We start from the raw sequence: 17,535 nt of genomic DNA, 5'->3' as shown, positions 1-17,535 counted from the left end.
TATTCTGTAAAGACTAACAAAGATCTATAACCAGGATTATTGATCTATAACCTAGATCTTATCTTTCCCTCCAACTCTGACCTCCTGTTTCTTTCAAGTTTTCTATGTCAGCACAGCACCTGGTTCGTGCAGTTAACGTTTACTGACTGAATACATTTAAGTTTAAGAGTATCCTATTTACAACATTATCATTAAGAAAAATAGTTTCTCCAGAATAAAATTTATAAAGACATAAAATAGTTATAAATGTAGGCATTTTTTGAGCTACTTAAATTAAAGGCTGGATATTAAAAAAAAAAAAAAATGTTTCCTGACCGAACAACTATCTTGTTTTCCCTGACTACTCTTGCCCACACTATTTTCTCCCTTCACCGTTCTCCGACCCCACCTAAAGTCTGCACACCACGAGGGCAGGGTTCCTCAACCCATAGTGCACCATGCAAAACTAACGGCACTTAAAAAGAGCCTCACCGTTAACATCTTTCATAGGCTCCTCGAGAAACGTTTAAAGACAGAAATTCCTAAATTGAGTTGTCTAAAAGATTTTCATTGACATAAGACATATACAGAAAAATAAATAAAACGTATGTATAGATCAATAAATGATCAAAGTGAACATATAAGTATAACATTACCAGCACCTCAGGAGCCCCATTCATGCCTCCTCCCAATCCTCCCACCCCATTCCCTCTTCCAAAAAGTTTAGAATTGAGTTTTAGTTGTATTTAGAAAAGAAGAGTAAGGTGTCCCCTGCTCACTTTGTACCAACAAGGGCAAAGTGCAGGTGACCATCCCATTTGCCCTACCCAAGGAGTGGGCTTTGAACACCACAGTCTTACATTTGATTAAATATTACACTAACTTTTATATAAAGGTAGTCACCACAACAGATAATAAGCAAAGAGTGAGGACTACTTTCCTTTCCTCTCCCCTGCAATTAACACAGATGATTAAGAAATATGTTTTAAAAATACCATTTAATATAAAATTATTCTAAAGTATGAAAACTAAGTACATACTTGTTTAAGTACTGTCAGAAAGGGCAGGGGGTAACCCAGTTATTTCTCCCTCCTCTCTCATTAAGACTAAAGAACTTTACGTTGTCATAGGTCCAAAGGCAAAAGAAGACTTTAAGTCTTCCACAAGTTTTGTGGAACCTCTGAGAACCATGCAATCCAGAATTCTGAACAAAGACTACTTTCTACCACTTTGGAATGAACATTTCCCCACCAGAGTGAGGCGACTCCATATTTTCCATTTTTTTTTTTTTCATATTTTCCATTATTTTTAAGAGAAATTTCCCAAAGTAGCCTGAAGCTACCAAGTTTCTTATAGGGATTCCATTAGCCATTCTATGACTCTAAGGCTAGAATTCCCACCAATTTGACATAGAGAGGGCAAACCAAGATTTGCGCCAATCACATGGGATTCCAAGGTATAAGGTACCTTATAGAACAAATTATTATTTCTTCAGTATCTAGACCTCTGAATCAAAACCAAAATCAAAAAGTGTGTACAAGGTAATAAAAATCAATGTGCATAACACTAGGTACTTTATGCTCAACTTAAATTACTCAATTCAGAGCATTTTATTTAGCCAACAAGTATTTGAGGAATGCCTCCCTGTGCTAGGCACCGAAGATGAAAGAATTTCCTCTGCTGAATGCCTTTAGCTGAGCCAGCTCCCAGCAATTTAAGTATACTTGGTTCATAAAAAAATTATAAGTTACATTAAACAAGTAGGTACTGGTACTCAGTGACTTTATTTATATGCCAAATTCAAGTATTCTCAAATATTCTAACATAAACCTGAGTGGAGTACACACGCATACAATATGAAAACATTTGATTTTATTTCCCTGAGCTTATACAATATAAAATACTTTTCAGAGTACTTTCCTCCATTCATGGGAGAACTTTCTAACTCACAGTTGCAGAAAGTTTTTCACTGTAGTTTCAGAGGTATTGTTTTGTTTTTTAATTACATTCAATCTTCCCTTACCAAGTACACTATATCTTAGAGAAGCAGGCATAAATACATTCTTAACAACAATAAATGAATTAAAACAATTTTTGGGGGGGAGTCAGTTTCTTATATAACAAGCAGTCTTCTCACCTTAGAGGTTGCATTATCCCAAATGGCTAGACCAAAGTAGTCTTCTTCCAAAAGATTGAGGTGTTCACATACTCGTTTAAGTAAATCGTGTCCCTTAGCATGTTTCTGCAAAGATATACAGATATATATACTTTAGTTGACGTTTCCTCTTATTCCTGTATTTCTTACCAAATAATATAAAATGTCACTTTCCAATATCCTCTTTCATCCTTGGTCGCTAACACTTTCAGATGGCTATACAGATAAGTAGAACAATGTGAGCAACAAAAATTCTGTTTCTTAATTTGTCAGTTTAAACATGCAATACATTTATAGTTGCTTGGAAATGGTGCTACAATTCAGAGCAAAATTCCACGTTGCCTGCATTTAGCATCCCCCACCTCCATCCTAAACATTACATTCTTTATTTTTGGTGTGACATTTCCTGAAGCCTGCTATGGGCCGCCGTCAGTCACTGTGAGCACCTGCCTTAACTGAATCAGCTGTCAACACAGACAGTTAACAGTGGCTATGGGAATCATTAGACTCGATCATCCCCAGACCAAATGTCCCTAGACAATGAGCTATGTCTCAACTCCCTACAATCTCTTTCAGAAAAATGCATAAAGTATAAGATTTTAGATACCCTACAGACATTACCTGTTGCAGTGGCTCTTACAGTTGTGCTATGAATCATTTCTTAATGTTTCTCTACCTAGAAAATCAAACCACTACCAATTTGGGATACTTGTATTCCTGTTTATAGGGAGCAAATGCCATAACTTAGGGACTTAGATTTAGTGTGAAAAAGTCCCGGCTTTTTCATTTACTAGCTAAACAACCTGAGTCAATTTCTGAACATTAGCCTTCTCATCTGTAAAATGATAAGAATGTGTATACCTGTCCTACCTAACTACTGGAATTATTGAAAAAAATTAAACATGCTAATAGTGCCTTCCAAGAAACATATTTTTTTAAAACTCCAAAAAAATTAGAAATCATTTTTTGGCACATATACATGACATGTCCTTCTCTCAATGAGCTGAGTTATTTTTAATGGCTATTAGTAATTCACATAGATGTTAATTCATTTTTAGACTTATCCCATCAATATTACATCATTTTCTTCATTTGCTCTCTTCTATGTTTTCGCTCTAAATGACAGAGATAATTTGGAAATTATTCATATATAGGTCCCTACTCCATTATTTATAATTCCAAAATTCAGAAGTTCTAAAAAGTAAAAGGTTAGACTTGTTTATTTTGTTTTTGATCACAGCTCATCTGAAGGCAAATTCTGACCTGAACTGTTATGGGCTAATTTTTATTTTTATTTACCCAACTTAGAGTAGATCATCATATATTTTACCATAGAAATAATGTGTTTGACCATGTACCTACTGCTGCACACTCTGCTGGGTATATTATGAAATTTGCAGAATATGTACTTGTTGCTTTTCTAAAACCCCAAATATTATGAATTCTGAAACACATCTGTCCCCAAATGTTTCTGATATAAGGGACCCATATCTAGATTTTGGTCTGAATGGGAAGAATGAGAGTGGAATAGCTTTCCCCATCTCTAGACTAGCTAGTGGTGAAAAGTAGAAAGAGCAGACCCTAGGTCTCCTCTAGTTACCAGGTGTAGTAGTTATTTTAAAAGTGCAACAGTGTATTTTTCTTGACTCCTTTTTCAAAACTTGGAGAAGGAATTCCTATTAATAAATACAGTATAATATTTCAGACTACTTATTTGTGTTTTGATATATTTGCATATAAATAATTCAATTTCAAAATAATTTCTTATACACCTAAGATACAAGTATATGTGAATTATATGTTTCACCAAAGGCTATTACTAGTAATAATCACAACAATTGCTTTTTATCAAGCATATCATAACTGACAATTACTACTCTAGTTAAAAAAACAACTGATAGATTTTTAAGGATTTTTAACTTGAAGAAGCAAAAGAATAACTGAAAGAACACTGACATTTTTATTCAATCTTGATTCAATTATTTATTCTTTCTGGAAATAACAGAGAATTTTAATAAATGGCATTACTTAAGTTTTTTATATTCTATCTCATGGAGCTTAAGAAATACATTAAATAAACTAAAGCTCATTAAGGTTTAGATCTGGGAGAGCAGAAATAAACAGATAGTAATTTTTTTTTTTTGACAAATACAATTATGGGAACTGCTAGACCTAGAAATTGAGGCTATCCTGGGAAATCTAGTTATGGAAGGTCACACTATAAATAACAAACCAATTTTTTTCTTAAACAAAATTATTTTGGATTATAAAAGTAACACATGCTCAATTCACAAGATCTGGCAGATACAGAAAAAACTGGAGAAGAAAATAAGACTCACTCATAATCCTTTCACACCTCTACCTCCAAAAAATCACTATTAACATTTCAGTCCATAGAAACAGTCATTGTACTGGGTCTTATCTCAGGCCATGGCACCATTTACCCAACCCTACATGAAACAATTTGTAAGAGTTCTAACTACATGAAGTGCAATGCACTCACCTCGACAACACATTCATAAACTGTGTCATCCAGCAAAGAAACCTTACAATGCATGTTTCTGTGTCTTCTGATCGATTTCTGGGAAGCTTTTAATTCTCTTTCTGCTTTTGATTCAGGACTTTCTTCTTTTACTTCTATGTTAGAGCACTCTTCAAGTCCTCCTCCTTCCTTAGTCTCAAAATCTGGATCTTCTCTGGGTTCTTCCTGAGCAGGCTACATACCCATGACATCACCAAGTCAATAATAAAGACATTTCACAAAACATGCCATATACATATCTGCCTATAATATTGCTACCAATAAAAGAACTAAAGAAGAAAAACTGTTAAAACAAATACAAGTGATATTAAGATTAAATAATTATTTTTCTATAGAAGATATTATGATTTCCCAAAAGATCTACAGACTCTGCTACCTTCATGATAGAAGGTAGAATCCCGTCTTTCAAATCAATAAATGAAGGTTTCAGGTAAACTAGAGGATAACAACCTGTTGCTCTCAGCACTATATATTCTTCCTGACTATACCATTATCTGTTATTAAAACCTACCAAAACTTAAACATCTTTGCCCCATGCTCCTCAGTTTTATTGAGGTAGCCTTATGAATTGCAAAACGAGGTGTGATTTGTCATGTAGTCTAAACTTTATGAATGGGGAATTCCCTGGTGGTCCAATGGTTAAGACTCTGCACTCTCACTGCCAAGGGCCCAGGTTCAGTCTCCGGTTGGGGAATTAAGATCCTGCAGGCCTCGTGGCGCGGCCGAATTAAAAAAAAGCCCCCAAAACAACAACAAAAAAAACCAAAAAACCCCATAAGTTTTATGAATGGCTAAGAAGGGTTCTTGGGACCATTTCAGAGCATAAGGCAATATATGTAGTAGGCTAGCAACTGTAAATACCAACTAACTCATTTTTACCAGGTATCAACCATGATAAATGCAAAGAAGATTCAAAGAAACAAGAGATAGATTGAAGTCTCGATCTCCTAGGACAATCATTAAGCCATCCCAAAGTAATACAGGTAAGTGAGACAACATTTTGGCATATACTTACTTACTTTCAACGCAATAAAATTGCTGAAAGAGTCTTAACTAAACCTCACTAATTCTTTTCTTTCAAAAGAATACATAGCTGACACTTAGATAAAAGGATTTAATTATTTGGCCCCTGCTCCTCCTGCATTAGATATTGGAGGTGGTCTACAAGGCTCCTTCCCATCCTTCATGACCCTCTTAAATGTCACCTCTTCAGAGAGGCCTTCATCGGCTATTCTATCTGGCTTCTCCCCCCTACTAGTATTCTTCATGTCAGTACCCTGTTTGTTGCCTTCATAACACTTATTACAATAAATATTTTGTATTTACTACTTTTTTTGTCTCTTCCATTAGACTATAAAGTTATCCAGAGTAGGGATCGTGTTTGTTCAATAATAATAATAAATAACAATGAGTATAATAACAAGCATTTATATAGAAATTATAATGGGTCATTTACTGTTCTAAAAGCCTTACTTACACAAACTCATTTAACCCTATGGGGAGGGGTACTACTATTATCCCCCCTTGACAAATAAGAAACTGAGGCCACACAAGTTAATTTGCCTAGGATCATATAGTCAATAAGTCACATACTAGTCTGACTCCAGAATTCATGATCTTAAATCTTTTTGCCATATTGCAGTTTTTATTTACCAATGTATGTCCAGCTTAGGGTCTGGCACACACAGCAGGTTTTCAATAAATTTGTTGAGTTAATAAATAAGTACTAAAAAATGACACATAGCTTCTAAAAAATCCAAGGTACCAGAAGGTCGGTGCAGTCCTACAATGCAAACTCACTTTTAAAAAATTCAGTATAAAAAAGGACCAGTCAAATGAAATTCCACTGTGAAATCAATGAATGAGATTTTACTTAAACCTAAAATTAACTTTGTCATCTGTTTTAACTTCAGTACAACTGCTATGATCTTTAGACATAACAGACTAGCCCTGATTCAAATGCTAACTAAAACAAGATATGGATTTTTCCATACATAAAACAGAAAGGAGAAAAAAAGCAGTTAAAAACCTCTTGAAAGTACCAGGCTTCTTGAAAGATAATGTAATTTAACTCTCTGGTATTCCTAAAATTAAATTAAATTAAATTAATGACATTAGATATGTTGTTTCTCTGCCTTTACTGTTCATGTTTATTAACTAAGTAACAATAACTAACATTTATAATATGTCAGGCAATGTCTCAAGAGCTTTACATGTTTATCTCTTTTAATCCTCATAATGGCCAAATAAGGTGAATATTATTATCCTCATTATACAGAGGACAAAAGCGTCACTTCTCTACGACTGAACCTTCTGGTCTGATTACCTAGCGTGCATTCTTAACCATCAGACTATAAATAAAATTTTGTTTTCAACCTTGTTTCACTAATAGCCAGTACATAATAACAACTTCATCATAAATTTCACTCAGCATTTTTGATATACAAGTAATAATCCTAGGAATATATTATTTTTTTAAGTCTAATAAAACTGTATAGCCCAAACCTGAGACCTATTATAGAAACATATAGGACTTACATTTTTTACAATGCAGATAATGCCCACATGCTTCAGAAATAAAGACTTTGAAAGTAACTCTTAATTTTTAGTTTAGTAAGCCTGAAAACAAATGGGATGCCTAGAAAAATAGTCTGAGTTACAGTACCAATATTTTCCCATGTTTTTTGGACAGATGACCAAATTTACAACTCATATTTAGTTTAACTACACTGTAACACAATTAAGGCCCCCCCCAACTACTATATATTACAAAGGTGATATAAAGAGCTAAATTTCCTCATCTATATCCCATACTCTGTGGGAAAACGACCTAGTTGTAGAAAATGGCAAAGATAAGGCAGACATGATTCAAACTTATCACACACCTCTGGGTGGCTTGAATCTATCACATGGCTTTTATAAAGACCATGTTTGCTGATAAATTATCCCATTTCTAATAATTCCACCAAAATGAACTCTAAACCACTTCCCTTTCTCTCCCCACCCCCACCCCCATTAAAAATCCTGGACTTGTTCCATTATTATAGCAAAATGTAAACTCATTTGATAAATTTCTTTTCTCTCATTTTCTTTTCTTCGATTTATACAGTGTAAGTATCTTTACTACATGAATTTCTTTAGAGCAGAAACTCCAAAGCACCACGTTACTTATTACTAAAAATCAACTGGCTAGTAAGAAATAAAACCAAATGCTCTTAAATGAAAAGCAGAGTGTAAAATGTACCTTCACCTCCCACACATTCCCACACCCTTACCTGTGTTTCTGCACTGCTTAATGAATGAAGATCCAAGGATGGGTCTGTTTTGAGCTCAGGTTCAGGAGCTGCAATTGGGGCCTTTAAAATGATCTCTTCATCAAGACTGGCTCCAAATTCTATCTCCTTCTGACCTCCTTCACCTTTCTCTTTAGCTGACTCTACTTCTTTGCCTTCTTCCTCAGAAACCTGAGATTTAGGCCTTTTGAGAAAAGAGGAGAACAGCCGTGACAGGCCCCTGTTTTCTGATGTCCGCTCCTTGTTCTTGGTCACGTCTTCATGTGTTGGAGTGTCTCCATTAGATGTTTTTAGCTTCTGCTCACACTGATTATCTCCCTCGGCTGCTGCTTGAGAAGCCTCTTCCAGCTGAGTTTCCTGTTGACCCGAGTTTGTGGCTCCCTCACCCTCTTCCTTCTGTTGTTGGTGCTGTGGATTTTCAGCCTCAGCCACTAAACTCTTCTCTGTTGTCATGATGTTGCTATTAAAAAGAAGATGGAAAAGGGGAGCTCTTAGAAGCAAAACACATTACTGAAGGCAAAACCCTCAATCAGGTCAAGTGTGCCAGAATTAATATTTTTAGGTATTTAATCACCAACAGACAATATTCCAGTCCATTAAACATGAGACTTTCCATTAAAGCACAAAAATATCTTACCTATACATCCTGAATAAATTATTAATGCCTTGACTTGCTAAAGTTATGACATAGAGAAATTAGCTTAAAATAGTACCCCCTGAAGCCACCTTAGTGACATGCATCATATTTTAAATTCAAAACTCAGAATTGTATATAGCAAATACAGTTTTATCCTTCCTAAAAAAAAAAAAAATCTTATATATACACTGTCCTTTATAGGGTATCAATCTGCAGGTGCAAGGGTGCAAGATTTATAGGAATTATCTGCAAAATTCTCTACACCCCAAGAGATGATAGGATTAAAACGTTCCCCAACTCTTTTTCTTTATATTTCTCAGAATGCAAAGCCTTCTTTATTAAGAACAGAAATATAGAATTCTGATCATTTGTTATCAGACTTGACAACAGCAATGACAAGTATATAGTTAAAATAATCACAAAAATGCCTTACGTTTTTGTGTTACAGCACTAAATTACAGCCTCTTGCACAAGTAGCCGACTTTAAGTTCTTTAAGACCTTTTTTCCTTCTGACAAATATGATTTTGAACGCTCATGATTTTTAAGAGTAGCAGTGAACCATTACAACAGAGGAAAATAGATAAATAATAGAGAAAAATGAACAAAACAGAGAAGAACAATTTAGAAAGTAAATGTTGATTCAACTGTAAGAGACAAGGCAGGCTACAGACCTCACATATTTCAAACTTGTTGGTTTCTAGCCTCTTGATCTCAAAAATCCCAGCATTATTAGTTAAGCCACATAATAATGCCAAACAGCAATGTCACACCTAGTTTACTAAAGGATAACTTTTGAGCAATGTAGTTAACTACGGATGACCTTACACTTTGATTCACTGCTATGCCTAAAAGTATTTCACTCAGAAAGCAACATTCGGGACTTCCCTGGTGGTGCAGTGGTTAAGACTCCGTGCTCCTAATGCAGGGGGCCTGGGTTCAATTCCTGGTCAAGGAACTAGATCCCACATGCATGCCGCAACCTAAGAGTTTGCATGCCACAACTAAGGAGCCTACAAGTGGCAACTAAGGAGACTACCTGCTGCAACTAAGACCCAGTGCAATTACATACGTACATACATACATACATAAAGCAAGCAGCATTTACATTGTCTCTGCTTCTGCTCCATACTATTTAGATGAAGTAATTTTATTTGGATGTTAACAATCTGAATTAGTGAACCATATTTAGCTCATACCCTACTCAGGCCCTTTACACTTGCTGTTCTCTCTGCCTATGATGTTCTTTCCCTAGATATTTGAAAGATGGTTCCCTCATCATTACTGCCTCTGTTCAGATGTCACCTCCTTAGAAAGGTCTCCCATACATACCCTACCTAAAATAATGGCCCTTACTCCTCCAGATGTCCTCACCGCACTACTGCACTTATTATTATTTACAATTATATTGACTTATTTCTTTCCTGGTTTATTGTCTTCTCTCTCCCCAGCTAAAGTGTAAGTTCCATGAGGACAGAATGGTACCTGGCATATTATAGGCATTAATAAAAGTCTGCTGAACAAATTAATTTCAATTGAATATATCTGACAAATAAAAACTGCAAAGGTGTTCTCTAAATTATGTGAGTAAATTTACTTCAATAGCACAGATCCTATACGCTCAGTGCTAGGGATACAACAGTAAACAAAACAAAACAAATAAGGTCTATGTCATCATGGAGTTTATATTCTTTTTTTTTTCCTTCTTTTATTTATTTATTTTTTAAGCTCTTTATTGGAGTAAATTGCTTTACACTCTTGTACCAGTTTTTGAGGTACACCAAAGGAGTTTATAGTCTTGATTCAACTTTAAACAGTATAATGAAAGAAAATTTAAGAAAACTCTTATTTACAATATGAGTGAAATCTACATAATTGTGTATAAATGGAACAAAGCAATGAAAAGGGAAGCAAGCTAATGGTATTGAACACTATTTCTATGTCAGGCCCCAGGTAAGGGATATTATCTATGTTATTTAAATTAAGCCTTTCAACAACACTGCAAAGGAAAGAGGAATTGCTTAATCTCATAGTTGAGGAAACTGAAACTCAGAAAGTAACTGGCCCAAGGTCACACTGCTAGTAGGTTACAAACCACTGTAAGTGGTATTGAAATAAATAAAGGTATATTAATAAAAGGAAAAGCCTTTATGTGAGTTCTTCTTACGGCTGACCTACTCAAATTTTAGTTTAAGCATTAAAAATATTTTAAGCAATAAAAATGATTACAGAAGCATATTTTCTAGTCTCATCTATTAAGTCATCAAAATTACTCTGCACTACTAAAATATACAGTTCAGTCTTTATAACACTACTTAAACATTTACCAACCAATACACATTCTGAATTTGTTACCCTTGAGTGAGGTATACTTGTACTTAAAAGAAATAAAATTGTCTTCAATTCCTCCTTATATTAGGAGTAGGCAATTGATTTTTCCAAAATTCTTTTTCTTTAATCTCTTAAGTAATCACACTTGACCCAGAAAGAAAACTTGGATATCAAACTACCAGTTATCCTAAAAGAGTAATGATTTGATTTAAGAGCACCAATTTACCTTATACTTCCTTTGCAAAAATAAACAGGACATGGAAAAGAAGTAAAACTGTCACTGTTCGCAGATGACATGATGCTATACATAGAAAATCCTAAAGATGCCACCAGAAAACTACTTGAGCTAATCAATGAATTCGGTAAAGTTGCAGGATACAAAATTAACACACAGAAATCTCTTGCATTTCTATACACTAACAATGAAAGATCAGAAAGAGAAATTAAGGAAACAATCCCATTCACCATTGCAACAAAAAGAATAAAATACCTAGGTAAAAACCTAACCAAGGAGGTAAAAGACCTGTACTCAGAAAACTATAAGACACTAATGAAAGAAATCAAAGACGACACAAACAGACGGAGGGACATACCATGTTCTTGGACTGGAAGAATCAACATTGTGAAAATGACTATATACTACCCAAAGCAATTTACAGATTCAATGCAATCCCCATCAAATTACCAATGGCATTTTTCACAGAATTAGAACAAGAAATTTTACAATTTGTATGGAAATGCAAAAGACCCCGAAGAGCCAAAGCAATCTTGAGAAGGAAAGATGGAGCTGGTGGAATCAGGCTTCCTGACTTCAGGCTATACTACGAGGCTACAGTGATCAAGACAGTATGGTACTGGCACAAAAACAGAAATATAGATCAATGGAACAGGATAGAAAGCCCAGAGATAAACTATGGTCAACTAATCTACGACAAAGGAGTCAAGGATATACAATGGAGAAAAGGCAGCCTCTTCAATAAGTGATGCTGGGAAAACTGGACAGCTACATATAAAAGAATGAAATTAGAACACTCTTTAACACCATACACAAAAATAAACTCCAAATGGATTAAAGACCTAAATGTAAGGCCAGACACTATAAAACTCCTAGAGGAAAACATAGGAAGAACACTCTTTGACATAAATAACAGCAAGATCTTTTTTGATCCACCCCCTAGAGTAGTGGAAATAGAAACAAAAATAAATAAATGGGACCTAATGAAACTTCAAAGCTTCTGCACAGCAAAGAAAACTATAAGCAAGACAAAAAGCCAACCCTCAGAATGGGAGAAAATATTTGCAAACAAATCAACAGACAAAGGATTAATCTCCAAAATATATAAACAGTTCATCCAGCTCAATATCAAAAAAACAAACAACCCAATCAAAAACTGGGCAGAAGACCTAAATAGGCATTTCTCCAAAGAAGACATACAGATGGCCAAGAGGCACATGAAAAGCTGCTCAACATCACTAATTATTAGAGAAATGCAAATCAAAACTACAATGAGCTATCACCTCACACTGGTTAGAATGGGCATCATCAGAAAATCTACAAACAGTAAATGCTGGAGAGGGTGTGGAGAAAAGGGAATGCTCCTGCACTATTGGTGGGAATGTAAACTGATACAGCCCTATGGAGAACAGTATGGAGGTTCCTCGCAAAACTAAAAATAGAACTACCATATGACCCAGCAATCCCACTGCTGGGCATATACTCAGAGAACACCATCATTCAAAAAGACACATGCACTCCAATGTTCACTGCAGCACTATTTACAATAGCCAGGACATGGAAGTAACCTAAATGTCTATCAACAGATGAATGGATAAAAAAGATGTGGTACATATATACAATGGAATATTACTCAGCTGTAAAAAGCAATGAAACTGGGACATTTGTAGAGACATGGATGGACCTAGAGACTGTCATAGTGAGTGAAGTGAGTCAGAAAGAGAAAAATAAATATCTTATATTAAAACTATTTCTATATGCAGAATATAGAAAAATGGTACAAATCAACCGGTTTGCAAGGCAGAAATAGAGACACAGATGTAGAGAACAAACATATGGACACCAAGTGGGGAAAGCAGGGAGGGTTGGGGGGGAAATGAATTGGGAGATTGGGATACCAAATTGTACACTCTAAATACATGCAGTTTACTGTATGTTAACTGTATCTCAATAAAAGTTCTTAAAAATAAATAAATAAATAAACAGGACAGGCTGAGAATTGAGCACAATTTTCCATGGACTTCAGACATCACTCACCTTACTGAAAAGACACAGAAACCACTTCTATGTTAAATTTTTCCTATACAACACACTTTACAACAAGGTCTCATAAAGATCCATACAAATTACAAATCTTTTGTGAATGTTTTAGTAGATATGAAAATCACTCAAACCTCACTTCTAACAATCTTTTACTTGTATCTTCCAGTAAAGAAAGAGTATTTTTTCTTGTGTTTTCAATGTTTTCTTATCATTAAGAAAAGAAAAAAGATCTTCTAAGGATATTCCTATAATTGCTTTCACATGAAAGGGTGTCTTACCTCTAAGAAAGTAGCTGAATATGAATACGCAATTGTTTAAAACACACACACACAGGTGGTAACAATCTGTATGCTACGTGCGTGCTTGTCAAATTTTAATGTGCATCAAATCGCCCAGTAATCTTGTTAAAATATAGATTCTTATTCAGCAGGTCTGGAATAGGACCTGAGACTCTGCATTTCTAACGAGCTCCCAGATGTGGCCAGTGCTGCCAGCCCACTGAACCACACTTAGAGTAGCAAGACAGAGAAAACCATTATTCCTTTGGAAACATATTCAAAATGCCTGAAAAACAAAGATGGCAAAAAGCTACTTTCAGAAAGTGGAATATGAACAGTGAGAAATACTCGTCACACTAAATACTCAACAAATGCTTGCTGAATTAATGAATGATGTGAAGAATGCAACATATTATTAACTGTGGAAGCTGACCATTAACATTTTTTAGAACTCATCTGGTGCTTAATCAAATTAATTGAAATTTTTAACCACAGACCTGTGGCAATTTCAAGTTGTCCACGCAGCCGTGACACTTGCCTAGAGTCAGTTTCTGTGTATCTCCACTGATATGATCTCTTTGCCACATTTAGGAAGGAAAGATCCAGTCATATGAAAAAAGTATTAGAGAACAACATCTATCAGTGCAAAACCAATACATTTTGCCACATAATTGGACATATGTAAAAAGCTGAATACAAGTAAAAAAGAGATGAGAACACAACATAAGGAACAAGTACACAAGCAGAAGGCCAAAAGAATTCTTTCTGAACATACTGAAACCAACCTCAGGTAATATCATAAATGCAAGAAAACCAGGAAATCAGACAATGCAGATTCAGCAGAGATACTACAATTCAGTCTATGCAAGGAAACATAGATAAAAATGAATTATTAAGGACAGTTTGTATGTCCTTTCCAGCCATGCATATATGAGTAGCAATGCATTTAGTAAGAGCCACAAGAGCAAAAAAAGGTGGTGGAGCAGATGGGGGCTATAAAAAATGAAACTGATAAATCAGGCAAGTATCTCCAGCTACCTCTGAGACTGACCAGAATTAAACAAAAAATAAATGGCAAAAAAACAAAAACAAAAAAACCCTATGGACCATTTACTAAAAGCTCAAATAAATTCATCCTGACAAAACTGTTACATATGCAGCCAAGTTCTTCACATTACAAAAGGTAGGATGGGTAAACAGAAAAAAAAATATAGAAAAGTCAAGCAGCAAAGACAGGATAAATGCTCTACCAATTGGCCCTTCCTATGTAAATGACACTATTTATCATTCTGGATACAAAATCCAAAAGGAGGTATCCATTTACTTAATGTCAGAAAGAAATTTTCTGATTTAAAAAAAAAAAAATTAGCACAGCCCTAAGACAAAGTGATGAGTTCCCATTCCATCTCAATCCTAATCCTCCAAACCCTAGGAATTATACTCCATCTGGTATCAAAGATACACTTGTTTTAACAGTGTACATCTGTTGACTTCAGGAAAATCAGATCTTTAAAAACCTGATACTGAGCAGATTGCAAGGGCTGGACAATATTGTTCACCTTTTTTGTACCTCTTTCTAACAGTAGTACAGTCGGTGCTCTGCTAATGTTTCTTAGGTGGAAAACTTGGTAAAAACACTACAGTTTGGCACTACTAAGAAAATTTCCCTTACAATCTCCATTTACAGATAAAATTTAACAATTTAATTATTGGTAATACTCCTCAAAGTAGCTCAATGAACATCTATCAGTGTTTACTGGGTGTTAATCACACATAAGGTTTTGGCTCAGCTCTTTGAGAGGGACCCCAAAAAGGATAATATACAATTCTTAAGGAGATAAGACACATACACAAATGACTAAAACACAAGGCAGTACCTGGTGCTTAATCATGGTTCCTCATCAGTAGAACCAATTAAGCTCTAGAGAAGTACAAAGTAAGTACTTTCAAATAGAGTGATCACAAAAGGCCATGTGGAAAGGGTAGTTTTTAAGTTATGCTTTGAAGGATGAGTACAGATGTCAACAGAAAGCAACCTAAAGTGCAAAAGGCAAATGAAATTCCAGACAAGGGACTGAACTGGCATTAGTAGAATACTGTAGCTATTCAGGAACTAGTAAGTAGTCCAGACTGGGTGATAAAGGGCTACAAAAGGGAAGTACAAGGAGATAAGGTTAGAATAGTTACCATTTTAAATGAATTCAAACTGAAATAGTAATAAAAGTAGCTACCACTTATTGAATACCTACTAAATACCATACATTATTCTATACATTTTACCATGTTACCTTAGAACTATTCTATAAGGTAGGTGTTTTCATTTCTCAGATAAATATAAACAAGTTCTGGGAGGTTAAAAATTTTGCCTCAGATCATAGAATTAAGCTGTGTCAATGAAACTATTAATATACTACAAGCTGGTGATTCTATTGTAAATTCCAAGTATAATGTCTGTCTTTCCAAATCTTGGTACTTCTACCCCACTCTTCTCTACTAAAGAAACCCCTATCTGGAACCCTCCTACACTGTTGGTGGGAATGTAAATTGGTGCAGCCAATATGGAAAACAGTACAGATGTTCCTTAAAAAACTAAAAATAGAGCTACTGTATGATCCAGCAATCCCACTCTTGGGCATCTATACAGAAAAGACAGAAACTCTAATTTGAAAAGATACATGTACCCCAGTGTTCACAGCAGCACTATTTACAATAGCCAAGACATGGAAACAACACAAGTACCCATCAACAGACAACTAGTTTAAGAAGATGTGGTGTATATATACAATGGAATATTACTCAGCCATAAAAAAAGAATGAAATATTGCCATTTGCAGTAACATGGTTGACCCTAGAGAATATCATACTAAGTGATGTAAGTCAGACAAAGACAAATATAAAATTATTTATATGTGGAACCTAAAAAATATAAATAAATCTACATACAAAACAGAAACAGACTCACAGACATAGAAAACAAATTTACTGTTACCAAAGGGGAAAAGGCAAGTGAGGGGAGGGATAACTTAGGAGTACTAGATTAACAGATACAAACTACTATACAAAAAAATAGATAAGCAACAAGGATTTACTGTATAACCAGGGAACTATATTCAATAACTTTTAATAACCTATAATGGCAAATAATCTGAAGAAAAAATATATATCTGTAACTGAATCACTTTGCTGTACACCTGAAACTAACACAATATCATAAATCAACTATACTTGGAAGAAGAGGAGGAGGAGGAGGAGGGGGAGGGGAGGAGGAGGGGGAGGGGAGGGGAGGGGGGAGGAGGAGGAGGAGGAGGGGAAGGGGAAGGGGAAGAGGAAGAGGAAGAAGAAGAAGAAGAAGAAGAAACTCCTATCTGTTAAGAATTTATGGACAGGCTTTCAATCTGGCCAAGACCACCTCTATTCCCACCAATTTCAAGTCCCCAATTCACGTACATATTTCTCTTCCAGTGGAGTGTATGTGAAGATGGAGTGGGGAGACAAGGAGAGATAAGCAAAGAAAATCGATTATGAGAGGACTTGAATATCACAACAAATGGTTCAGACTTTATCCTGAAGGCAATGGAGAACCACTGAAGGTTTTTAAACAGGGAAGTGGGTAAACAAAGTGGAGGCAGGACAGACTAGAAGCAGAGAGAAACTCAACAAATGACTGGGTAAATTCAGGTTATCAGTGAATAAATTCACAAGGGGAATCCCTAGGGAAGCTGAACTCAATACTGGGCAGAGAAACTTGAAAAGCCTTGCAACCAAGGCTTAAGAGCTACTGTTGCCCTTAGTTTCTCCAGCTTATTCTCATTAGCATATTTCTCAATAACACAGGTAATTTCATGTCTGAGCCTGAAGGCATTTTTATAACACACTTCCTTGACCCACTCTGATAAATGGCTTAATAAAAGAGGTCTAGCAATAGAACCAAAGCAGAAAAGAGAAGGGAAGAGAGATGGATATCTAACAGGCATCTTCAATACATGTTCAGAATTAAACTCCTGATTCTCTTTTTCCTCTCCCAGTAACTGGCTCAATCATACC

The 17,535-nt window shown here is 35.3% G+C and overlaps 1 protein-coding gene across 14 annotated transcripts in view; it reads right to left on the bottom strand.

Annotated features, from left to right (window-relative positions):
• EPB41 (erythrocyte membrane protein band 4.1) overlaps positions 1–17,535 on the bottom strand; it is a 168,665-nt gene that overhangs the window by 85,276 nt on the left and 65,854 nt on the right. For all 14 annotated transcript variants that reach the window (XM_057702769.1, XM_057702777.1, XM_057702809.1 and 11 more), the window contains exons 2-4: positions 7,952–8,429; positions 4,638–4,850; positions 2,117–2,221 (exon numbers count right to left, since the gene is read on the bottom strand). In XM_057702769.1, coding sequence (XP_057558752.1) covers positions 2,117–2,221; positions 4,638–4,850; positions 7,952–8,422 — 789 coding nt within the window. In that variant the 5' untranslated portion in view covers positions 8,423–8,429. The remainder of the gene's footprint in view (positions 1–2,116; positions 2,222–4,637; positions 4,851–7,951; positions 8,430–17,535) is intronic.

Source organism: Hippopotamus amphibius, chromosome 1 (assembly GCF_030028045.1).
Source record: "Hippopotamus amphibius kiboko isolate mHipAmp2 chromosome 1, mHipAmp2.hap2, whole genome shotgun sequence".
Classification (NCBI taxonomy): Eukaryota; Metazoa; Chordata; class Mammalia; order Artiodactyla; family Hippopotamidae; genus Hippopotamus; species Hippopotamus amphibius.
The sequence above is the reverse complement of the archived record's forward strand: the minus strand, read 5'-3'. Positions and strand labels throughout refer to the sequence as shown.